The sequence below is a fragment of the Anoplophora glabripennis genome, unplaced genomic scaffold (genome assembly GCF_000390285.2).
Source record: "Anoplophora glabripennis isolate ALB-LARVAE unplaced genomic scaffold, Agla_2.0 scaffold1641, whole genome shotgun sequence".
NCBI classification, from domain to species: domain Eukaryota; kingdom Metazoa; phylum Arthropoda; class Insecta; order Coleoptera; family Cerambycidae; genus Anoplophora; species Anoplophora glabripennis.
In genome coordinates this window covers 11327-39016 of record NW_019417793.1, presented here as the reverse complement: position 1 = coordinate 39016, position 27690 = coordinate 11327, and the positions used below count along the sequence as shown (strand labels likewise).

Below are 27690 nucleotides of genomic sequence, written 5' to 3'. Positions count from 1 at the left end.
TGAACAAAAATCTTATAATGATCAGCTCTTTCTTGTGACAAGAAATAAATTACATTATATTGAGTGCCATAGTAAATTTTGAAATATTTTAATAAAATTTTTAAATTAATTCTTATCTTTTTTTTAGTATCTTATCAGCAGACACCCGTGCCTGCAATGGCATTTTGGTCAACACATACTCTGAGTTTAATGTTCAGATACCAGCAGACGCACTGTTCATGCGCAATAGCTGACTTTTACAAATTCTTTCACTTTAGGTGTTTTTTTATTATATTTATGAACATGAATATTAGCAATACAATCTAGTTAACCTCTTGAACGCCTTGATCCATTGCGAGAAGTGCACTCCTCCCTTTTATTAAAAAATAATAATTTTGCTGTTTATCGTCAAAATTCAAATGCACAGAATAATTAAAAATAGTTTTAAAGCTTTTCCTTTATATAATACATTTTTGTTTGATCACCCATTTTCGATGATATGGTGGGTTATCTTGAAAGTTAGAAAGTTATGGTTTTGTGAACGTTAGTCACTTTTTTGAGAGAAATCTTTAAGTCAAAACAGATTATCCACGTTTTTAGTTTTTGAATTATAGCAATAAAAGGGTTATTTGTCTTCTTCATAGTTTAATAATACGCCCTCAATAATTGACATATTTCATCACTTATGAATTTGAGACTGGCAGTACTACAACTTTTTTAAACTATTTTGTTTTCTACTTTAATGACTACTTAACTTTTCTTTTGTTTATTGTCAGATTTTTCATTTTTATTTGTATGTTTTGTTGTTTAGTTATTTTTATGTTTTGGCATTATTTTTATTTTATATGTATTTTTTATATTTTTTACCACTTTTTTTATTTATTTCTACAGACAAAATAAAATAGTCTATAAGCCTATAAAATAATATTTTAATATTGTTATTGACCTTTGTAAAGGACACAATTGAACTTTTCTAAAATATTGACATACCTAATTTCTTCGATTTATAAATCAAACTAATATTTTTTAACCATGGCTGACCATAGCTTAGTCAAAAATAAGGTATAGGCAACACGGCCAATAATGGGTATATGATGTAGGTCTTATTAACGAACTAATAAAATTAAGTGTTCAATTTTTTTATCATGCCTACACACCATTTTTTACAAAATTTCAAATGAAGTAATGTTAGTATGTCATACATGCAGAAGAAATCTAGCTAAACCATCTACTACCTATTTACTACAGAGCCTTCATAAATGATTACAAGCCACGTGACCTGCAATTTTGTTTGAAAAAGTAATTTTGTTTCCTTCGCATTGGCAATTAAATTCTGGTAAAATTAAAAATTACTAAAACAGTAAGATTAACACTATTGGTGTAATTTTTCACATTTCATTCAACCAATCAGCGATCGGATTACTTCGAGTGTAGACGCAAGATTTGTTACTGTTTATTATAAACGAATCATTATGAACGATGATGTTAAACTGACATTTGTGCATTTTTCAGTAGCGCCCATCGTCCGTGTCTGTTATGGCTTTAATTCATTTTCTGACATAATTTTATTGTTCCTATTTGCTATGTACATTTAAGTCGTACATATTTCACATATAAATTTTTTTGACACTTGTGGTAACAGAAACAAAATTTTGAGGTTTATAATAACTTTATTTCAGAACGTATTATGCCATTTACTCTAGAAAAAAGATGCCTTATTTTCGAAATGGAACACAAAGTGAAGAAACATTAACTATGACACTTTCTTAAACCGGAAATGTGTTATTGTCAACAGATTTGAAACCAAACACTGCATTTGCAAAAGAAAATCTACGGGCAGATCAACTGTACTTACAGAAAATGCTTTAAAAAAACAACAACTGCATTTACACCCATACAATGCAACTGTTGTGTAGGAATTACTCCCCATAGACTATGGAAGACGATTACAGTAGTGCAGGTGTTATATAGAAAACATGAATAATAATTTGTTGGACTTGTCATTTTTCATTAAGGAAGAAGCATGGTTTCACATATCTGGTTATGTAAAAAGTCAAAATTATAGAACCTGGGCTGAAGAAAATTCTCATACATTTGTAAAAACTGGTTTACATCCCTTAAAAGTAGGCGTTTAGGTAGTGATATCAAAACGTAATTAATGTAACTTTTTCGTAATGCTACGTTTTCTATAATAAAAAGTAAACTGTCTGTTTATCTTATTCTGTACTTAAATGAAAAATAATAAACTGTGATCGGTTCACATCATGTTCTTTTTGCTTTCATAGTAAAAACTTGCAATTTGTTCATTACAAGTTTGATAGTTTTCTCCTTTTAATAATTTCAACAAAAAAAAACAAAAGTATCTAATTTTAAATTATACGTATTAAGTTTTGTTCAGTATTCGTTAATTTTAGTAATTTAATCGTATAATTAACTTTAGTCTTAATATAGTAAATATAATTGTTAATTGATTCCATTAAAAATAAACTATCTTTCTGTTCGTTTTTTGTTAATATTTTTTATTTTACTTGTGTGATATAGATTTGCATCTAATACATGCATAGAGTGAAGCCTTCCGCTTTAATGCTTTAACGCAATTTTTGCTCTTGGCCATAATTAGTTTAAGTGTGCTGCAATTCTGTGCTTGTTCCGTTCCCATTGCCGTAGTGAAGACGGAGGGCCCTCTTGGGGTAAGTTGCAAGTTCCCTTCGAAATTTAACGTAACATAAAATTGACGTGCCCAGTTCCATTCAGCTGGAGTTATTGAAATTAACTTATACGCACATTTTTCAAGTTTAATATCGATAGTTCAGGTCAAGCAATTTTAAAAACTTTATTTAATTACATCCCTTCAACCACTGCACTGAGATTTAAGGTTTGATATTACACAACCCTGAACTGTTGGTTCCCTATGCTCGATGGTCACGTGGCTTGTAAACATTTATGAAGCACTTGATCATTTTGAGCCAGCTGGTTTATATCTTGATTTTAGTTAGGCTTTTGACAAGGTACTTTTTAGAAGATTGCTTGAAAAACAAGATTACTGTGGCATTCGTGGAAAATTACTTCACTAGATAGGGAACTTTTTGTCAGGAAGAAAGTTTAATGTCAGAGTTGCCGATTTGTATTCTGCTACTGTAGACATTGTGAGTGGTATTCCCCAGGGATCTGTACTGTATCCACTACTATTTGTAGTTTACTCATAAAATCTAATCAGTTTGACACAGTGCAAATGTTCTCAATATGCAAATGGTATTAAAAGTTATATCAATCCACTTCGTAAAGATTGGTTAAGTTACATTAACCCTAGCAAATACAGTATACTTCATTTTGGTCACTTTAATCCGAAATTTCATGAATAATATAGTTGTTCCTGCAATTAACACACCTTGGAATTGTTATGTCTGATGACATATCCTGGTCAAACCATGTAAGTTCGAGCTGCAGGAAAGCAATGAATATGCTGCATGTGTTTCGTTAAGTAATTTCCCGCCCTAATATTGCAACCTCCCTTAAACTTCACAAGACTTATGTTAGGCCAATTTGTTTTGTCATTTGGTGTTCAATATTCGTATGAGATAAACGTCAAATTGAGCGAATTCAATGTGGTGTTACCCTGTGGAAGAAGTAGACATAGTTACGATAACAGGTTTCACATTTGTAATTTACTTGTACTTTCACAGTGTGAAAGACTAAAATGTGGTGACTTAATTTTAACATACAGAGATTTCCATAATCTGTTCTCAATAGATTTAAAATTGTTGTATTTTTTAAACACTAACTCCCGTTCATGTGGACATAGCTGTCTTGCGAACATTTTTTCACAACTTTTAAACAATGTTTTTGCCCCATGGACCAGTTTACCTAGTGAAGTTAATGTTCCCTCATTAAGGTCTTATAAAAGTAAAATCGATGAACTTCACATATTGCAGTGATTCACATTTGTACTTGATCGAGTATAATAATTCATTTAAATAAATATATGGGATGTTCCATGTCAACCGAGACACCGTTCTTGAATTTTCGAAATTTAAAATGGCGGCCACAAAATGGCGACTATAATTAGAAAAAAATATAGTTCAGTACCTAGCTTCAAATTATCTACCATGAAAAATAATACCACAATCTAATAACGATTTTGGACATGCTGAATCCGAATTTCATATTCTTAAAGGTCAAAAGTGGTAGGAGCAGTGGCGGTGAATACAGGGAGGGCGCATTTTGAAAAGAGGACGTACATGATAAGAGCTGCGGGGGGTGCGGGGTGCGGCAGACCTCCGCTCAGCGCCGCAGGTGAAAATTTTTAAGAAATTTGAAGGTCATTGTGTTTTGCAAGTACCCCAAAATGAATACTGTCAGCGTGTACAGTAGGTACTTAGATACAATGCGAGAAGTAAAATTCCAACGTGTGGGGGTTGAAGTGGATAATCGATCAACCAACCCAGTTAGGATATAATTATGTAGATTACTGTATTAGTTCATTCTGTATAGTTTTTGAAGTTCCATTAAAAACATGGGCATCACTAAGATGTTTATCTAAAAACGGGATCAATTTTTGCATTATAGTCTCAGTTTTAAAAATACCCCTTTGTTTACCGAGTCACTTTTTTCATTATGTCCACGAAGAGGAAGGTTACATGTACCACATAATTTTAAGATATCTATAATGTTTTAAAGAAGCAATCAAATTTTCCTAACTGTTTCGTTATGACTATTTATTTGTTCCGCATAAGCACTACTTAAACAAGAAGCAATATTTACTCTTCCTAAAAGTAAAAAAACTCACCAACTTATTTTTGTGTTTAGGAGAATTTTCATCTTAATCTTGTCTGGTAAATGTTTCAAGTCAGAAACTGCAGATTTCGTCCAGTTTTCTTCGCTTCCTCCAAACAATAAACATACAAAACCAAAAATTCTATTTGTTTCGTCACAACCACACAACATAAATGTTTTTATCAAATTTGCGATTAAAAGCCGGCCTACTTTTGCACTCTTTCTGCACCTGAACTAAATTCAACACTGGCATTGGACGTCCGTTATTTTTCAATTCGACTTTTTCCTCTAAACTTAAATTACTAATAACAAGTTTTTTTATTTCACAAACCCTCATTTTAAACTTAAACTTATAAAATATAATGTCTTAAAAAGCGCCAAAGCAAAAACAAAACACGTATAACCACACTTCAGTGATATGGGTTACTGCCTCATGGAGTCCAAAACAATGTGGGCGAGACTATCGTCGCCTATCCCCTCCATGTGCCAATTTATCCAATCATATGTAAAAATATGCTTGCACGATGGACTCAAGATTTCACAGTCCGCAATGGAGTGGGGATTGCGCGCGCGGTCGAACATAACTCTTTGGTACGATCATAGATGGCAGATGGCATTAATCTGTGCTACGTTCACGGAGTACACGCACTTTATGCAACCAACCTAACATCCAAGAGATATTGAATGCATGCTATTTAGATTTCTTATTGATTTAAATAAATACATTATTTTAAGTATATAGTTTGAAAATATCTGGGGGGGAGGGGCGGAGTCCCAGAGTCCTCCTTCACGAGCCGCCACTGGGTAGGAGTATTAGTAACATACATTTCTGACCATTTTTTGTTTGTTTTTAGACTATCTCTCTGGAAGAAAGTAATTTTTGTCTAAAAGTGACTTCTTTTATGTTTTTTGACACACTGACTTTGAGTTATTGGATTATAAAGTCTAAAAAAATTAGGGGAATTAAAACGGGCCATATTTTGACCACATTTTGCCCTTTTCGCTATATTTCTCTGAAAAATAGGATAATTCTCTATAAGAATTTATTTTTATGTTTGTTGACATACTGACATAGATTTTTGTTATACTGAAAAAGAATAAAATTACCTTATTTCTTTGGAAAGTAGAATATTTGACTAGAAGCTAATTTTTATTTTTTGATCGTCTGGCTTCAATTTTTGAAGACTTGAATTTAAAAAAATCTGGGTGATGAGATCTGACCATATTATTTTACCATTTTTTGGCATTTTTTGATCACATTTCTCTGGTAAAAATGATATTTGTCTAGAAAAAACTGTTTTTATATTTTTTTTACATCATAATTGTGATTATTGGGATCCTAAAGTACAAACAAATTTGGGTTGCAAGTACTGGCAATTTTTTGACAATTTTTTAGGATTTTTTGACATCAAGTTCCAAATCTAACATAGCCTAAGGTGATCAGCACCAAATCTAACAACTGTAAACCTAACATATTTGCTTAATTAATTTCTTAGGTGCCAAAAAATTGACAAAATATGGCCAGTTCTTACAACACAAATTTGTTTGTATTTTACGATCCCAACAATCGAAATTATGTATGATGTCAAAATACATGAAAACAGCTTTTTCTAAACAAATATCATTTTTACCAGAGATGTGGTCAAAGAATGTCAAAAAATGGTAGAATAAAATGATCAATCTGTTCATACTAATTTTATTAGTCTTCAGGACAACAAAAATCTAAGTCAGTATGGCAATAAACATAAAAATAGAATCTTATAGAGAAATGTCCTTTTTTCCGGAGAAATATGGTCAAAAAGGTAAAAAAAATGGCCCGTTTTAATTGCCCTAATTTTTTTAGACTTCATAATCCAATAACTCAAAGTCAGTATATCAAACATAAAAGAAGCTACTTTTAGACAAAAATTCATTTTTTCCAGAGATATGGTCTAAAAACCAAAAACATAGTCAAAAATTTCTGTTACTAATAGTCCTACCACTTTTGCCCAAAATCGAAAAGCTTAATATTAGATTGGGGTATTTTCCATGGATAGATGATTTTAAGCTAGGTACTGAACTATTTTTTTTTAATTTCTAATTATAATCGTCATTTTGTGGCCGCCATTTTGAATATCGTTTATTCGAAAGCTTTTGAGTATATGAACATTTTGAGACCTTAAACATATTTCTTCCTTGCTTTTACTTTTGTAGAGAACAGTGTCGCAGTTGACATGGAATGTCCCATATATTTGGTGACACGGTCTATAAGGAAAAGCAAAACACTCAATATTAGAATAAGTATCTGTTTACATCACCTATTGTGTGAATTTGTTTTTCTCCATAGTTATATATATAGAATGGCATCAAATTCTATTTAGTAGTGCATTTGTTAGTCAAAGCCAACTCCGTCCTTTATTTACATTTGGAAAGAAGAAGCCGATACAACTTTTTTATTTCTTGAGATAAATGTGACAGCCAATATTTTTAGAAAGTGCAGAACACCTTCTGTTTACATCACCGATTGTGTGAATTTGTTTTTCTCGATAGTTAGATATATAGAATGGCATCAAATTCTATTTAGTAGTGCATTTGTTAGTCAAAGCCAACTCCGTCCTTTATTTACATTTGGAAAAAAGAAGCCGATACAACTTTTTTATTTTTTAAGATAAATGTGACGGCCAATATTTTTAGAAAGTGCAGAACACCCTCATTTTAACAAGGCTATAATTTCCATTTAAAAAATACAACTATGATCTATAAGTTAAAAACCATTAGTTACTAAAAGGTTAAGTAGTAGATTTTATGTGAAAAAATACATTTCAGAAAAAATATAACTGTACACACTTGAAGAACACGGGCCGACAAAAAAAAAATCGTGTGTTTTTGACATGTGACTCTACCTATCTGAAAATTTTCTGCTGAATCCGAAAATTATAAAAAAAATTATGACATGAATTCCCGTTCACACCCTCAATTCCCTACCAAAAATTAAAAATATCGAAACCAGTCATCCAACCCGCCTATCTTTAGTAAAATTTTCCGCTGAATCCGAAATTGATAAAAAAAAATTCTGACGTGTGGATTTCCCTCCACACACCCTGAATTCCCCTCAAAAACTAAAATTAAAAAAATCCAAACTATACTCCGCGGTCGAAATTATAGAGAGTGACTCAGACATAATATAAAAACTATTACCATAATACGTATAAAATATAAAATAATTTTTATACGGTTCAATATTATTTATCTTTGTGCCGCTTACTACGCACATCGATAGAATCTATAATGTTTTATTATCTTTTTTCAATATTTTCTATATCTTGTTGCCTTTTACGTAGACACGCCAATGGTTTTCGTTCCCGGCACGCTTCATCCCTTTATTAGTCCAAAAGCTAGCGATGAGTCACTCTCTATAATTTCTACCACGGAATATAGCCATCCAACCCACCTATGTTTAGTGAAATTTTCCGCTGAATCCGAAAATGATAAAACGAAAATTTTCTGAGGTATGGATTCTCCCCTACACACCCTCATTTCCCCGCCAAAAATTAAAAAAATCCAAATTAGCCATCCAACCCACCTATCTCTAGTAATATTTTCCGCTGAATCCGAAAATGATAAAGAGAACATTTTCTGACTTATCGATTCTCCCCCACACACCCTCAGTTCCTCCCAAAAAATCCAAACTAGCTATCCAACCCACCTATCTGTAGTAAAATTTTCCGCTGAATCCGAAAATAATAAAAAGGAATATTTCTGACCTATGGATCCTCCACCACATGCCCTTAATTCCCGCCAAACTAGGGGGAATAGGTAGGTTGGATGGCCAGTTTGGATTTTTTTAATTTTTGGAGGAAATTGAGGGTGTGTGGGGGAGAATCCATAAGTCAGAAATTTTTCTTTTTATTATTTTCAGATTCAGTGGAAAATTTTACTAAAGATAAATGGGTTGGATGGCTAGTTTGGATTTTTTTAATTTTTGGGGGGAATTGAGGGTGCCTGGGGGAGAATCCATAGGGCAGAAATTTTTCTTTTAATCATTTTCGGATTCAGGGGAAAATTTTACTAAAGATAAATGGGTTGGATGGCTATTTTGGATTTTTTTTATTTTTGAGGGGAATTGAAGGTGTGTGGGGGAGGATATATAGGTCAGGAATTTTTCTTATTATTTTCGGATTCAGCGGAAAATTTTACTAAAGATAGGTGGGTTGAATAATTAGTGTGATTTTTTTTAATTTTTGAGGGGAATTGAGGGTGTGTGGAGGAGGACCCATAGGTTAGAAATTTTTCTTATTATTTTCGGATTCAGCGGAAAATTTTACTAAAGATAGGTGGATTGGATAGCTAGCTTGGACTTTTTAATTTTTGAGGGGAATTGAGAGTGTGTGGGGAGGATCCATAGGTCAGAAATTTTTCTTATTATTTTCGGATTCAGCGGAAAAATTTACTAAAGATAGGTGGGTTGCACAGCTAGTTTGGAGGGGGCACAAGTCAGAATTTTTTTTATTATTTTTGGATTCAGCGGTAGGGTCACGTCTCAAAAACAAGATTTTTTTTGTCGGCCAGTGTTATCAAAATTTTCATTTTTGTGGCTATTAGAAATTAAAATAAGAAAATATATAAAAAATGTATTTTAATGCGATTTCTCTCAGAAAAGTAGTTAACGTTCACAAAAACTGCAACCTTCTATTATTAATAATAAAGATACCCTAGCATGACCTCGAAAGTGGGATGATAACAGAAATGTAAATGGTGACAATTTTTTAATGTCTAAACATAGGTTCAAAAATAAACAATATTCGTTACCTATATGCAAAATGTTCAGCTTGCTTCCGAGATCCAATAAGTTGAACAATAGCAAAAAACTGTGTGTGTCCATCATTCTTTTCTTGTTTTTCCAATACTAACATGAAGTGATGACCAAAACAACTTTGCATCATTACCCAGTCTACAGCACCAGCTAGATTGATTTCAGTCGCTAAGAACACAATATCTTCACCATTGAGGGTAGTTATATTTTTGTGAGCATGCTGCAAATGCACCATTACCTTATCTAATTGGCCCTACACATAACAAAAATTATATAAAATATTATCATGTATGACGAAATACAGAAAAATGTTTAATGAAAATTATGTATAGAAAAAATTATATAAATTGGGTTATTTCCTTTAACGGCAAAGAAAAAGGAAATGTTCATTTCTTAAAAATAATATATATGGGACGTTCCATGTCAACCGGGACACCATTCTCTCCAACAATAAGAAAAAAATACGTCTGTCTCAAAATGTTTGTATACTCAAAAAAATTTCGAAATTCAAAACGGCAGCCAGAAAATAGCGACTATAATTAGAAATTTATAAAAAACTCATTCCGCTTAAAATCATCTATCCATGGAAAATATCCCAATCTAATAGGAAGTTTTACGATTTTGGACATGCTGAATCCGAATTTCATATTTTTAAAGTCCAAAAGTGGTAGGAGTATTAGTAACAGACATTTTTGAAATTTTTTTTTAGGTTTTGAGACTATATCTCTATGGAAAAAAGGATTTTTTGAAGTAGCTTCTTTTATGTTTTTTGATGTACTGACTGAGTTATGGGATTAAGTCTAAAAAAAATTGGACAATTAAAAGGGAACGTGTTTTGACCATTTTTTTGGCCTTTTTGACCATATTTCTCTGAAAAAAAGGATAATTCTCTATAAGAATCTATTTTTATGTTTGTTGACATACTGACATAGATTTTTGTTATCATGAAAACTAATAAAATGTGATGAGTGATGAGATCTGATCATTTTTTGGCATTTTTTGACCTTATTTCTTTGGAAAATATAATATTTGACCAGAAGAAGCTAATTTTATATTTTTTGACCATCTGGCTTCAATTTTTGAATACTTGAATTTAAAAAAATTTTGGGTGATGACCACGTTATTTTACCATTTTTTGACCACATTTCTCTGGTAAAAATATTTGTCTAGAAAAAGCTGTCACAATTTCAATTATTAAAGTACAAATTATTATTAAAGTACAAAGTAATTTGAGCTGTAAGAACTGGACATTTTTAACAATTTTTTGGCATTTTTTGGCATCAAGCCCCAAAACTAATAACTTCAAATCTAACATAGCCAAGATCTAAAACTAAATGCCTAATTAATCGGAACCCTAGTAATTTAAACCTACCTAATTAATTTCCTAGGTGACGAAAAATTGTGACAAAATGGCAAAATTCTTACAATCCAAATTTGATTGTACTTTACGAACTCAATAATGGAAATTATGTCAAAAAACATAAAAACAGCTTTTTCTAGAAAATTATCATTTTTACCTGAGAAATGTGGTCCAAAATTGGTAAAATAAAATGCTCAGATCTCATCATTCAAAATTTTTAAAAAATTCAAGTCTTCAAAAATTGAAGCCAGATAGTCAGAAAATATAAAATTAGCTTCTTCTAGTCAAATATTCTCTTTTTCAAAGAAATAAGGTCAAAGAATGGTAGGTAAAATAAAATGGTCAGATCTCATCACCCAAATTTAAAAAAAAAATTCAAGTCTTCAAAAATTGCAGCCAGATAGTTAAAAAATATAAAATTAGATTCTTCTAGTCATATATTCTATTTTGCAAAGAGATAAGATCAAAAAATGCCAAAAAATGCCAAAAAATTGTAAAATAAAATGATCAGATCTCATCACCCAAATTTTATTAGTCTTCAGGATAACAAAAATAGATTCTTATAGAGAATTATCCTTTTTTCCGGAGAAATATTGTCAAAAAATAGCCCGTTTTAATTGCCCTAATTTTGTTAGACTTCATAATCCAATAACTCAGTCAGTACATCAAAAAACATAAAAGAAGCTACTTTTAGACAAAAAATTCTTATTTTCAGAGAGATATGATTTAAAAATCAAAAAAATGGTCAAAAATGTCTGTTACTAATACTTCTACCACTTCTGGAATTTAGGAATATGAAATTCGGATTCAGCATGTCCAAAATCATAAAGCTTTACTTTTGGAGAGAACGGTGTCCCGGTTGACATGGAACGTCGCATACATATTTTTAACATTCTGGGCGGGAAAAGTATTAATCAATAATTTATGTCGGTAATGTTTTTCTTGGTTTAATTTATTATACTAAGTGAAAAAATAGGAAAACCACTAAATGTCAGTTAGTAATTTTGCAAAATTTTGGTAGGGTTCTATTACTCTAATGATCATCGTCCTCCGTTACAAGTTAGTATGGTCTCTTCGATAATTGAAGGAAACAGGAGAACATTATTGCCATATTGAGCGATTTGTCATAATGTAGACAATTCTGGTGTACTGATTAAGTCATTAGAAATACCTATAACAGGCAAATAAATTCTTGGAAAATTAATTGAAGCTAAAAGTTCATCTAAAAATTCTTGGGAATTGAACGATGTAATAAGACAGGAACAACAATGTATATAATTTCAAAATATAAAACAAAAGTTTCATGTTTGTTTGTTTTTTATTTCATTTTATCACCCTATGGCATAACAACTTCAAGTTGCATTGTTTATTTTTGTTTTATATACAGATACACATAAGTTTATCTTTCCTGTATTTGTTTTGTGGCAAGGCACATTTGACATCTGGTAAATTAGTGCCAGTGCAAGTTATTCCTACACCCGCCTTTTCTTAGTGAGAAATTGTGGTTAAAATATTGATTATGTTCTAATTACTTCTGTTTTTACTTATTTTTATATTTATTATAGCTATTAAAATTATGTATGTATATACTATATGATAAAATAAACAATATAAATTTGTGAGTAATAGAAGAAATAAACTTTAAAGCTACAGTTTTTAAGACATTCTTTCATTCCTTCATTGCTGTTAGAAAACACTAGCTTACAGTCTACAGTGAACATTCTTAAAATAAAACTTGTAATGCTGTTCATTGCTTATAGTGAAACAAGCTTGTCTATTCTGCTGGCAATGAATGCCAACAGAATTCTTAAAAACCGTATTTTTAAATGTGTCTTTTAAAACTGCAAAATTAATTTTAATTACCTACCTTAATTTTTTTTATTATAATGAGACTGTCCTTTGAGGTGTACTTTAAGTACACAAATTTAAGTTTTTCATCTTGAAATATAAAGAAGTGAAAGTTAGGTTAGGTTAGTCATTAAAAATAGAGTACGCATTACAATCGTCTGTTTTTAAAAAATTTTGCAAAAATCGTCCTTATTGTGTGATTTACTGTGTTATGTAATTCCTTTAAACGAAAAAAAGGAAACTGGAACGAAAAAGGTTTTAGTTCAAAATTTTGTAGAATGTGAGCGCGCGAGTAAATTAAACTTTTATGTGAATATTTATACGAAAAATTTAAGTATTAAGTAAAGTATTAATATTTTTAATCCTAACTGGTCAGATTGGTACATATAACGTATTTCTACACAAATTAGTCTTGCATAAAATTTGAGCAGTTTCTCGAATGGGGTTATTTAGGTACAATGCTACAACATTTTTATCGTAACATTTTTCGAGGCGGCGCCATTAAGTCTATGCTACACATAAGTCAACTTTGATTAAACTGAAATTTTGCAAAAGTATCTGTCATGTACATAATTAAATATACAGAAAGTTTTGTAATGTTAAACTGTTAAATCTCTAGCACCTTTAGATTTGCCTCCAGGCATACTACGAAATGTAGTGCTCACAGCATTATTAGTTTCTCTTGAGTAAACTCAATTCTCTCGGACTTTAAATAAAAAGCATACCACAATTTTGTATAAAACTCAAGGGTTTGTTTACATTTTATCTGCTTTGTCCAAGTACAAACAAATTCTATTAGAGAGGGTGGCGCTTGGCTTGAACTGCCAATATGCAGTGTATTAATAATAATTTATATAAATAGAAATCATTTTGAGGAATTCACAACAATTTACGGGAATTAAAACAGTGTCCTTATTGTTCTCCCCAAACTGGAATATGCCTCTTTAGTATGGAATTCACATTAGGTATATAGTTCGCAGTAAAAAACTTGAGAATATTCAACGGAAATATGTAAAGTACTGATGGTTCAAGTCTGATGGCTGTTATCCACCTTATGATACTTTACTTGGACGATTTGTCCTTAATGACCTGGCTTCACGACTATGTGTAACTCACTAATAAACCTGTATAAAATCATTACTGGATTGATTGATTGCCCAGATCCTCTAGCTGCCTTGTATTTTTGTGTTCCCCGCTCTGGAACCTGGTTTTCGTCTTTATTCTATCTTCCCACATCTCGAACAAGTTTATTAAAGTTTTTACTGTTGTATACAATGGTTAAAAATTACTCTTGAATGCAGAATCTTGTGGATATTTTTCATTATGACATATCCCATATTAAGAGAGTTTTTTTAGTCGTAACTTGCAATATTAGTTTTTAATCATTCTTTATATGACCTGCTTTAGGATATTATATGTGTACTAGTTTTAATTAAATATTACAAACTATTGTTTTATTGGTTATGTTAGCATTTATTTTGTTGACTGTTTTTTTTTTACTTAGTCCTATATATACATAGTGATTATCTTTTATAATTTTTTATAACTTTTTATAAGCTGTTATTGTTAACTGTTTTTTTTTTACTTTTGTACTTTATTGATATCTGATTTTGTTAATGTATCTGTTTTCATTAGCTATTTCTCCCACCTATTAATTGGTGTCAGGTGGTGTTAAATAAATAAATAAATATATGGAATTTGCGTGTGATTGTTAAATGTGTATCAGTGAATTTGTGGCATTGGAACTTAATTAACTTAATTTAATCAAATTGTCTCCTATATAGGGGATGTTTCACGTTAAATCGATCACGGGTCTCGCCAAAATTTGGAGACACTTAAATAAATAAATGATTTTCGGCATACAAAAATTTGTTCTTCCAAGTACTTTAGATGTTATGTGGCAGAATTCGAAAATCCAATAAACTCCCTCCAGTGAACATATTACTGATAAATCCGTCTCCAAATAACCTTAATTGGGACTTCGAGATCGGTGTTCATAAATCTTCAGTTATTTTCAGAAGATTCTAGATGGCAGATTTTATATAACTGCTATAAACCACAAAATTTTTATTCATAGTTTAATGGTCAATTTCACAGAGAAGACAAGTCAGACTAGTTACTTCCTATTTGGAAGTCGCTAAATCATAAATTGAAGTCAGTTCGATAGTATCGTATCACTTTCCTCAAAAAAATTTTAAAAAAAAATTTAAAAATCACGAGGCTAGTCGATTCTTGTTTTTTATGTTATTTCTTTTTTGATTTATTTGAAAATAAACACTTCTATTCTATTCTATTAACCTTAAAAAAAAATAAATAAAAATCTAAATTTTTTATTAATACCGCGATCAATCCTAAGAGACTCGTAGTTTCTCGTATTTCCGGGATTGCCAAATTGTAATTTAAAGTGGTTTCAATAAGATACTTATAATCTTATTCATAATAAAATCGATTGCCCAGATTTGCTAGAGCAACTAAGTTTTCTAGTACCACGCGCTGAGATGAGGAATCATGCAACTTTTTATTTGCCAAGGGCATGCACAAACTTATTGTTAAAGTCCCCAGTTTATTTTATGTGCAAGACATTTAATTCTATCTGTAACACTTGCGATATAAACGATTGCTCAGTCAAATTGTTATGTATGAGTATAGTAAACCATGATCGTAATTGATGCCTCTCTTGCTTTAAGTTACATGTCTTAGGTTAAGTATATTCATTTAACTCCTACACTTTACCGAACTATTGTATCTTTCTTCTTTTTTTTTGTTTTTTGTTCTTCTGATGTTATTGAGTTTTTTATATTTATATTATGTACTATTTCAATGTAATTTAGCTCTATAAATGGAATTACTTCTGTTGGGCTAATAAATTATTATTATTATTATTATTATTATTAAGATATTACATTCTGGATCCTTGGATCAAAAAAATTTAAAAATTGCGATTTTTCATTCACATTCCAGCCAGCTATAGTTTTATTAATAATATATTTAAATAAAAGTAATAACACTCTCAAAACTATTTTATTAAAGAAAAATATTGCTAACAGAAACAAAGTATACACTTTTAACATAAATACTACGTAATGACTAGTTTGTTGTAGGTTGTAATTTGTTAATAAAAAAACTTTGATTTACGGTTTAGAATAGTTCGGCTGCTTCATCAAAATTGTGTTACATCACCTTTATTAACAATAACAGCTTTAACTCTGGCAGGCATTGTATCTACCAGCTTAGCGCACTCTTGGGGTTAGATGTTTGCGCAACTGTTTCTTCATTTTAGGCCACAATGTTTCTATTGGCAAGAGCTCTGGACTGCTAAAGGGCTATTCGATAACAGGAACATAATATTTATGTCATCAATATTTTTCTTTAATAAAATAGTTTTGAGAGTGTTAGTACTTTTATTTAAATATATTAATTGTAAAATTATGCCTGACCAACTTATTATAAATTGAATCTTAAGAACATTTTTTTTTTCTGTTTTTGAGGTCAGAGCGGTCCTTGGTTCAGTTGGTAAGGCGGTTTACTCTAAAACAAGGCCATTCAAGGAGTCATGTGTTCAAATCCCGTGGATATTTCGAATTTTTCAATCTCGGATTTATTAGTGGCATTTGTACCCGGGAAACCAAACAAAAAAATTTAACGCCAATAATGGCAAAAAATTTCTTAAAATGACTATCTTTGAGAGCATTGAGGATCATCGTTCGTCGAATATTCGTAGCATTGCTTGTAGACGAAAAGAGGCCCGACATAGTGGTATAGAAGCTGATATCTTTCAATACTACTCAAGAACGGATATCGATAATGCAAGGAATCATGGTTAAATTGTTGCACGATTTGATAGGTTTCAAATCTTTCAAATCTTTTTGGAGTTTAGGTTGAAAATGTGGAGCATTATGAGGATTAAATTTTTTTTTGAGGTTAGAATCAGAACTATTGAACAGACTTTAAATTACAATTTAGCCACCCTAAAAACGTTAGCAACAATTTTGCCAACCGCCGTATACAGCTTTTAGTAACAAAATATGAAATATTAGACTTTGTTGAATAAAAAAGGTATACTTATTGAAAATGGCAAAGCCAACCGTTGAGGAGATATTTTATTTTTAATTTCATAAATTAGTACATCCAAATTTCAACATAATTTTAGTTTAAATGTATTGGCCAAAATCGTAGGAGATTATCTTATTGGTCCGTTTATTCTTCCTCGACGTGTTGGCGGATCCGAATATTTGAGATTTTTAAATGAGCCACTAGATATCCGTGAAATCATATGGTACGCACATGATGGAGCTCCTGCTCATAGTACATTAGCTGTTAGACAATGGTTAATTTTAAATTTTCCTGGGAGATGGATAGGTCGAGGAAACGATGCACCAGTCCTGCGCGATCACCGGATCTCACACCCATGGACTATTTTTTATAGGGTCACTTAAAAAATGTTGTTTATTCCAATCCTGTTGATAGTGTGGAGATGCTTGATCAAAGAATTTTTTCAGCAGCTGAGGAAGTAAAGAATGACACATATTTTTTCAATAGTTCATCGTAATTTTAGTCGTTGAATTAGACTATGCTTACAGGAAAATGGAAATTACTTTTTATTGTCACCCAATTGTTTCTCTTAAATTATCTATTCTGTTGTTAAGTGACTTAATTTTAGTTGTTTGCCCCTCCATTTAAATACACCCTGTATAAAAACTGACATCTTGAATCTTCTGAAAATAACTTAAAATTTATGAACAGCGATCTCAAAGTCCCCATTAAGGTTATGTATTTGGAGACGGATTTACAAGTAATATGTTCACTGAAAGGAGTTTATTGGATGAATCCTAATTTTTTTTTACACTTGCAGGCGCAATATTGGGCCGCCATATTGGATTTTTGAATTCTGCCACATAACATCTTAAAGTACTTGGAAGAACTAATTTCTGTACACCTAAAACCATTTTTTAAGCATATCCAAATTTTGGTGAGAGCCGTAATCGATTTAACTTGAAACGTCACATATTGATTATTTGTAATCTTTTCCAAAAATGTCATTCAACTCTCGAATATTTTTAGATATAGATACGAGGAATTTCTTCATAACTTTATTGGGACAGCAAAAATTGTTAATGTAAAATGAGTTTAAGAATTTCAGAATTGAGTAAAAATGAAACAATATTAATGAAATAAGTATTTCAGTTAGTTCAGTGAGTGCTGATTTTCTCCACAATTATTTTGTTTAAATTAAAAAACATTATGTTCATTAACTTACCTGCCAAGAACATGAAGCACCAGGGCAAGGACAGCTATAAGGACGAAATTCACAGATTTCCTCATGTTCAGCTTTCTCGTTGAGACCTAATGACATTCGACACCCGGTAGATTTATGTTTGCAAGGAAACATTAAATTATTCGCCACTTTTTCCATAGCAAGGTTTCTTATATTTCCTAGTGTTCCGCGGCATGTTGGGCAACAGGATAACTTAGGGCGGCAACTAGCACACACTAGATGTCCCACTTGACACTGCATAATAGGTGGTAAAACAATCTCAAAACAAACGGGACATTCGAAAAGGGCTGCCAATTCATCGGTTAAGGTGCCTGGGGTTGTGCTTAGAGCTGAAAGTTGTGTCGTTGAACTTGAAGAACCGGAAGATGTTTCACCACTAGCAATGCCACGTCCACGTTTTTGACTTACGACCTGAGTCATTTTGCAAACTTTTATAGATCTAAAAATTATATAAAATATTTAAATACACTATTTTTATTGCCCGTCAAATTATTAAATATTAAAATTAAACACCACCAAAAATGACGGATTTAATAAATATTTTTATTTATTTATTATTTTAATAATAAAATAATAAATTAATAAATTAATTATCAATAAGATTAAATACTATTCCAGTCCCTAACTTCAAGAAGTAAAGTGTTACTCTATTTGAATGAAAATGTTCAAAATAAGTTCCTGTAGTATAATACTATAAAAACTAAGTCGATTCCACCCTAAACGGACCACCCCACTCCCTAATGTACCCCAACCACCCCTTAAAATAGTGAAAATAGCATCACTTAATAACAGCATTTTTTGGAAAGATTCGTCACTGGCAAACTAATATTTTCTTAATAACATACTATGAACTCTATATTAACTATTTTCACTCTTATTTATCATTTTTTGCCTTTTTACCCCCTTTGAAAAGGGTGGAGGGGGTAAAAAGGCAAAGAGTAGATTTACTACACAGGTCTACAAAAAAAAAGGTATCTGTACTTTACATATGACATATGATTTCCGATGTATTTTTGTCTCCTGAACATGAATCCGTTTTGCTCCATCACCCTTCAGTCTTCAAAAAATCGCTAAAAAACCTTCAGAAAAAATAACTTTTGAGGAATGCACATGCGACATATGAGGTTGTGTGCCTGGTTTGCAACTGAATTTCTGTACCGTGTGTTTGCAACCAAGGCACCTCCACGTGGTGACAGAGGGCAACGGAGTTGTTCCACTATGGGTTACGGCTGTCACGCCGTCACGGTAACCACACGTAAAAGTGTTACGGGACAGGGGTGATAAATAAGAGTGAAAAAAGTTGATAATGTTAATATAGAGTTCATAGTAAGTTATTAAGAAAATATTAGTTTGTCAGTGACAAATTTTTCCAAAAATGCTGTTAAGTGATGGTATTTTCACTATTTTAAGGAGGTTTATCTGATTTGGAATTGACAAACAAATATTCATAAAAAAATTAATATAAGCTTATTAATATGAAGAAAATCCTCAAAAAAAATTATGACTAGTGATAGATGACCTGAGAAGAGATATTAATAAAATAATTTTTCACGATTTAGTACGAAGTCTTATGAGAATGCAGATTTGTTTGGTCTTTCCACTTAGAATGCGCAACAATTGACAAACAGTTTCCACAGCAACTTGTATAAATAGGAAATCGATATCTAAAGAACCGATTGATTGCTCGTAGAAATCGATTAGGTACTTGGAAGATACATAATTCCCCTCCTGGGAGCTGTATGACCTTGTCGTTGGTGGAGGGGCTTAAGTAGCTACAGTGAACCCAAGAGCTAAACCGGCGGGAGTTTCATACTCCTGGCAGGGTCACCCAAGTCGGAAAGGTCGAGGGAGAGTAGTAAAAACTAAGAAACATCTCAGCTACCCAAGCCAAGGTGGAAATGCATCGTGCCGAGGGCTGAATGGTGCAGGGGTAGGTAAAAATGTGGCATCGCGAACGATCTCTTTGGGGAACCTGACGCACCCCATCGTATTTAGCCTTCCGTCAGGTATGGGGCACTGCCTGGCAGTGACTTTTATTTACTCCAAACTCGTGGGACCTTTATGGACCAAGATTTTAAAAAACAGGAACCCGAAAGGGGGCCGTCTACATCTGCCGGGGAAGCAGTAAGTGCTGACCGGGTAGAAAATAAAACAGCTGCTGTAAAGCAAACACCAGTGACTGCTATCTCTAGGGGAGTCGACAGACTGAACCTGGAAGGTAGAAAACAATTGTCGGAGGCGCAAAAGCGCAAATTTAAAAAACTGCGGAAGGCAGAGGCGGAAAAAGGACATGGGCCGGTGACGGAACCTGGTCCAACTCCGCAGGCAGCTGAACCGGGGCCAAGTGGACTCGGAAAGAAGCGTAGACGGTCGGACGGTAGTGAGCCGATTTCCGACCGGGATGTTTCTAAGAGGCCTAAGGCCACAGGACAGCGTGGTAAGACTTATGGGGAGGCGCTGTCGGGGATTCAAGCAGTGGTGGTCCCCATGGATACCCGGAAGTCCGAATGGATGAGGACCAGATGAGACTTGTCCAGTCGGCGCTTCTGGGGGCCATTGATGGGATCGCGGGCGAGGGTACAAGACCGCGCTTCCTGGAGTGTCGTCAAAGGGGGGGAACGATAGCAATCACCACCTTCAACGAAGAGAGTCTGCAATGGCTGAAAATAACTACGGCGAGCTTGGTGCCTTGGGAGGGGGTTAGACTCAGCGCTGTTGAGCCTAGGGACCTACTTAAGTTCACTAAGTTCATCGTATGGATTCCGGGTCATCCTGATGAACCGGAAACCATCATGCGCCGTCTGTCAAACCAGAACGGGGAATTGAGGACGGGGGCCTGGAGGCTAATCAACCGCAAGGTTGAGGAGAAGGGCCAGACCCTAGTCCTCTCAGTAGATGAGATGAGTGTGAAGGTACTTCAAAAGGAGGGCTTCAGACCATTTCTGAACTTCACCAGGGTCTTTTTTAGGAACCTGGAGAAGGTCAGGGTAGATTTGGGACCTTCTGATGAAGATCAGGAGGGACCAAAATCTGTATTATCTGGTCAAATTCCAGGTAATACAAGCGAATATTCAGCACAGTAGAGCGGCATCTGCTGCTCTCTGTACCAGTGTGGCGCGCGCAAATGTGGATTTGACTTTGATCCAAAAGCCTTAGGTACATGGATCCTGGATCAGAGGATTGCAGGTAAGTAATGGTGGCTTACTGTATTGTAGCCACCACACTAGACCTAGAGCTTCTATTTATTACAAGAGTAGTATTAACATTTTTCCTCTTTCAGGGTTCTGTACGTATGACCTGGTGGCGGATGAAGTGGCTTGTATCAGAGGGAACGCAGAGACAACTGGTGATTTGCCTCTCCTCCAACCAAGGAACTGAGGGACCTGGTAACTTGGTGCGAGAAGGAGAAAAAACAACTCATCATGGGATGTGATGCCAACTCACACCATACGGTGTGGGGAAGCAGCGATGTCAACGATCGAGGTGAGTCTTTACTAGATTTTCTTTTTAGTTATAATCTAGAGATTTTGAATGTCGGGAACGAGCTCACCTTTGTTATAAAAAACAGAAGTGAAGTTATCGATATAACAGTGGGATCGGGACCGATATGTAATAATATTGCGAGGTGGCATGTGTCGAATGAGCCGTCAATGTCGGATCATAGACATATCCACTTTGAAATTATAACGGATTATAATCCGCAAGTAAGAACCTACAGAGACCCGAAAAGAACTGACTGGGACTCCTAGAGAACGGAGTTGCAGGCCAGGACTAGTGAAATCTGTATAAAATTAAGGAACACGTATGATTTAGAGAGGGCTGTGGAGGAACTCCAAAACGCCATCATGACATCATATGAATACAGCTGTCCTATCAAAGTGAAGTCCGACAAGCACACCGTACCCAGGTGGAGCAAGGAACTCACACAGTCAGGGGACCAACCAGGAAACTATTTAATAGAGCAAAGCGGACAGGAGAGTGGGAGGCTTATAGAGCAACCCTCACCGAGTATAATAAAGAAATTAGAATAGCGAAGAGAGACTCATGGAAGAAGTTCTGTGAGGATATTGATAGTGTCCCACAGTGTGCTAAACTCCAGAGACTTCTCTCTAAGAATGGTAATACGAAACTCAGGTCTCTTAAGGCACCGAGTGGGGAATACACTAAAACTGGAAGGGAGACATTGGAGTTACTTCTAAATACTCACTTTCCAGGCTCCAGGTTATTAAACCACAGAGATGAACATGACTGGGATCACCAGCAGAGGGTAACGACCGGGTCTCGACAGAACTGGGAGATTGCCAAAACGGTGGTGAGTCAGTCACGAATAAGATGGGCAATAAGTTAGTTACAGCAGGGGGTGGACTGTCTAGCTCCAGTTTTAAATCACGTCTTCAGAGCCAGCATTGCACTTGGTTATATACCGCTGGCATCGAGATCGACGAATGTGGCATTTATTCCTATACCAGGGCGTCCATCGTATGCCCAGGCAAAGGCATATCGCCCGATAAGTTTTAACATCTTTTCTCCTGAAAACGTTGGAGAGAATAGTTGATAGGCATATAAAGGACGAGGTGTTGAGGGCAAATCCTCTACACAAGTACCAATACGCCTATCAGGCAGGAAGATCAGTCGACACAGCCCTTCATAGCCTAGTCTCTAGGATAGAGAGGGCGATAGATGACAAAGATCTAGCTTTGGCAGCTTTTTTAGATATTGAAGGGGCATTTGATAATACACCTTTTGAATCTATTAATTCGGCAGTTCGCAACAGGGGTCTTGATGATACTTTATGTCGTTGGATAGATACCATGTTGAGAAACCGGACAGTAACAGCTACCCTTTCGGGAGAGACATAAAAGTGTAAGGTAGGCCGGGGCTGCCCCCAGGGAAGCGTACTGTATCCCTTGTTATGGGGATTAGTGGTGGACAGCGCACTGGAGGCCTTAATCAAAAGAGATTTTATACACAAGGCTATGCAGACGACTTAATCGTTTCTCATAGTCGGGAAACATAATATTATCGTTTCAGAAATCATGAAAGAGGCTTTGAAATGGATAGATGACTGGTGTAAGGGGCAGGCACTGTCAGTAAACTCTGACAAAGCGGTTGTAGTACCCTTCACCAGGAGAAGGAATTTAACTGGACTCTGTGAATCTATAATAGGGGAGAGGAGCATTAGGCTTTCCAGGGAGGTAAAGTATCTAGGAGTGATACTGGATAATAAGCTTACTTGGAATGCGCACTTGGAAAAAGTGGTGAGTAAGGCGAAGCAGACATTGTGTGTATGCCGTCGCCTTATTGGAAGCACGTGGGGACTGAAACCAAAGATGTCATACTGGTTGTATACATCGATAGTAAAACCTAGGATTCTCTACGGCGCTGTGGTATGGTGGCAAAAAAACACAACAGATCACAGCGAGGGAAAAACTGAATAGAATTCAGAGATTGGCCTGTTTAGGTATAATGGGGGCGATGGCATCGACTCCGACAGCTACACTAGAAGTCATGCTAAATCTACCACCGCTGCATATAGTGGTGGAAAGCAGCATATTGACTCAGGAATAACAACGACTGGAGGGGTAGTTCCCATTCCAGGATCATAGACACATCTATGTCGGAACCAACTTTTGGGATGGTATCTGACAAGATGGTTCCAAGGTTTCACTTCCACAAGCCATTTGAGACTTGAATAGAGGATCAAAGCTAATGGAGCCTAGTATGGTTTACAGATGGCTCCAAAATGACCAGAGGGACGGGTGCAGGAATATATGGACTCAGACCCAGATGGAGTGCAAGCTACAGTCTGGGGGAGTTCCCTACCATATTCCAAGCAGAAATTCTCGCGGTAATGGCGTATCTGACAGAGAATGTACGTAGAGGTTATAAACGTAAACTCATATATATATTTTCTGATAGTCAAGCTGCAATTAAAGCTTTAGGCGCACACAAGATAAGTTCAAAACTGGTGTGGGATTGTTTACAAATGCTGACTGAACTGGCCACCGACAATACAGTCAGACTGTGTTGGGTGCCAGGGCACAAAGGCATTTGTGGAAATGAGAAAGCGGATGAACTTGCTAGGAAGGGATCCGAGACAGAGTTCATTGGCCCAGAGCCCTTCTGTGGCACATCTCCCAGTGTGGTCAGGCGGGCTCTGGGCAAATGGACTGAGACAGAACACAGGAAATACTGGACTTCAAGGCCAGAACATAGCCATTCTAAGGAGCTCATGGAGTATCCTTCGAAGGAAAGAGCGAATGATTTACTGAGCTTGAACAGAATCCGGCTCAGGAGAGTGACAGGATTCATAACGGGACACTGTCACTTTAGGAAACATCTACATAAGCTAAAGCTTGTAGACAGTTCAGTCTGCCGAGGATGTGAATCGGCGGATGAAACTTCTCTGCATATCCTGGGCGAGTGCCCGGGATTTGCACGTAGCAGAATGGCGCTCCTTGGAAGACCCCATTTGGAACCCAAGGAACTGAGAGAAGTGTCAGCAATGCTATGGGACTTATTAGGACCAACCACAAGAAGAAGATACATAATTTATAATAATTCTCCTTCAAACTGCTGTCGTTGACTAACTTATCCTCCATATGCGTGATAGCGGCAACGCCGCGGTCTCGACGTAGCGTCGTTTGAAATTTGCAGGTGTCCAAGCAAACAGAATAATCGAACGCGAGCGAGCCAGCCAAGTGCAACGTTGACAAATCGAAAGGCTTACTACTTTAGTCACTAACGAATCTACAGAAACTCTCATTAGACTTTAGATGTACCTCCGTACCCGATAAACCTCCTTAAGGGGTGGTTGGAGGACACTAGGGAGGGGTGGGGGTGGTCCGTTTATGGTGGAATCGACGAATTTTTTTAGTAGATACTACAGGAACTTATTTTGAAGATTTTCATCCAAATTAAATTTAGGCCGTAAACCAGCCTACCAACCCTCCTACTTTGCTTTCAATCGCTCTAAAATAGCCAATACAATTTAAATATTGTCAGAGTAATTTAACAACTGTTAGAGTGCATTACAATAAGTCTATCAAAGCAAGCTACTAAAAATGTTTGAAACTACTTGGAGTCTTAATGACAGTTTTTCAACAGAAAATTGTTAGTATGCATATTCCAGTTAGTTTCCAATGTTCCCTATAGCTTGATGGAACACGTGTAATATCCTATTTAAATTTAATTTTTCTGACATATGCCAAAACATTAAGTATATAAAATGAATTTGATTAATAATTATTTATTTATTTAAAAATACACTGCCCTGCGGATAATTCCAGTTATATTAGGTTTATACAGGATGTCTCAGTTTTAATCTATGAGATTTCGGGAGCAAATAGTACAACGAAAAATAATCGTACTCTGTCATATAAACTTATTTCGAAATCTCAGCCATTCTCGAGATACAGGGTGTTAACAGTTAAAAAAAAATCATTTAAGTAATGTAAATATCTTCCGAAATAAACACATAAACATAAAGCACACCACAGAAATGAGACAACTCCCAAATCTAAAGCCAAAGGCTGTGCGGAAGGGGGCTACACTTGAAAAAACGCCGACAAACACCCATTATCCATCGACATTGCCAGTGCCGACGCCGGGGATCGAACCCGGACCAGAATAGGAAACCTGGCCGAGAAATGCTTGCCACCGCACTCTCGACCGGTACGCTACCGTGGCGAAATAATAGAGGTATTTGAACTAAATTTTGTGTATGTTATATCGAGTCAAGTTTCCATAAAATACTGTAATATCAAGACTTTTCGCAACCAGTGGTGGAGAATAGGAAACTCATTCAACTAAATTATAAAATAAAATAGTACGGTCCTGTAGAAAATAATAATTGATTATTTTCTGAAAAAATATGCCAATGAGAACAAAAAGTGCCTCTTACATTTTGTCAATATCTGTCTCTGTTTTAAGTCAAATTGGATTTCTTTTTGTTTTCAAATTAGCCAGATACTGTGCGCTAATAGATTTTTTAAATTCCTGTTAGAAATATTTCGGCTAGTTCCAACTAATTTAAATAAAAAATAAAGCAGCAATCTTTCCAATCAATAATATTATTATTTGATTATTACAAGAACTTCAAGATAATCATCAAATTTCAAGTAAGTCAACTTAATTTCGCACAAACATTGAAAACTTAAAAAATATCCGATGATTAGTAAACTTTCTCTCTAGGACTTTTCTGGGCCACATATCTTACCCAAACGACTTAATTGATCAGGCTCTCTTCAATTTCTTGAGCAAGAATTTTATTTGATAGTAGATGACATACCTTTAGCCTTAAGGAGGAATACAATTACAATTAGAAAGAGCTCCTGTTCATTCTGGTAGGGTAGTTGTAAACTGGTTTAATGTCAACTACCCTAACAGATAGATTGACAAACGGGGCCTTATTCCATGAGGAGCGAAAGCACTAGACCTTACCCACCTGGACTTAATGTATTTAATACTGTTAGTAGTAGCAATAATCATTTATTAGTTAGTTAAACTATTGTTAACTTAATTTTTAGCATTATATAATTTTGTTAGTAACCTTTTAGAAAAAAATTTAAAGAAATCTAAAAAAAATGGAAACGATTCTCTTGAAGTTTTTGTAATAATCAAATAATTATATTATTGATTCAAAAGATGCTACTTTATTTTTTATTTAAGTTAGTAGCCGAAATACTTCTAACACGAATTTTAAAAAATCCATTAGCGCACAGTATCTGGCTAATTTGAAAGGACAAAGAGAAATTGAATTTGCCGTAAAACACAGACAGATATCAACAAAATATAAGCAGCATTTTTTGCTCCCATTGGCATGTTTTTCAGAAAATATAATCAATTATTATTTTGCACAGGACCGTACTATTTTTTTTTTCTAAAATAGTCAAATGAGTTTCCCATATCTCCGCCACTGGTTGCACAAAAATCTTGACATTACAGTATTTTGAACTTCAGTTGAATTCTACTTACTGTCGATTAATGCTCTTGGTACACTCATACCGCGTACCAAATTTGGTTTTTCTAAGTTCAAGTATAACTTGAGATATTGATTTTTTTCGAAATTTGAAACCCCACCTTCAAGGCCTATCACTTCTCAGGGGTGCAGCTTAGTATAAAGGTAAGTTGTATTAAATCACCATATTTTGGGTTCCCCTACATGCCCCTGCTCTAAAATAAAAGCTAATTTTTTCGGCCATTTTGAGATTCGAATATATTCTCAAATCAAAAATATGTATCGGAAATACCCCCCTAAAATTTATATAATATATACAGGGTGTATTTAAATGGAGGGGCACAAATGATACCAGAGATTCCTTGAGTGAAAATAAGTCGATTTAACCTAACATACCTATATCCCAAGTCGCATAATAAAAAAGATACAGGGTGTCAAAGTAAAAAATAAAAAATGGTTTTTCCTTAATAATTTTTATAATTTTAGTCAGAAATGTTTCAAATTTTCAACAGAGAGGTTTTTTAATGATGGGAAAAATAATATAATAATGATTTTTGAGTGTCGAGTACGAGGCGCCCTCTACAGGCAACGTTATGCATTGAATATGTAGTAACTTTTTTGCCAACCCCCGTATACAGCTTTTAATAACAAAATATGAAATATTGGACTTTTTTGAACAAAAAAGGTATACTTATTGAAAATGG

General features: G+C 34.4%; 1 protein-coding gene across 2 annotated transcripts in view; it reads right to left on the bottom strand.

Annotated features, from left to right (window-relative positions):
• LOC108916612 (E3 ubiquitin-protein ligase SIAH1) overlaps nt 1-27690 on the bottom strand; it is a 42780-nt gene that overhangs the window by 5750 nt on the left and 9340 nt on the right. For both annotated transcript variants that reach the window (XM_018722907.2, XM_018722908.2), the window contains 2 exons: nt 18010-18466; nt 9541-9797 (listed from right to left, as the gene is read on the bottom strand). In XM_018722907.2, coding sequence (XP_018578423.1) covers nt 9541-9797; nt 18010-18447 — 695 coding nt within the window. In that variant the 5' untranslated portion in view covers nt 18448-18466. The remainder of the gene's footprint in view (nt 1-9540; nt 9798-18009; nt 18467-27690) is intronic.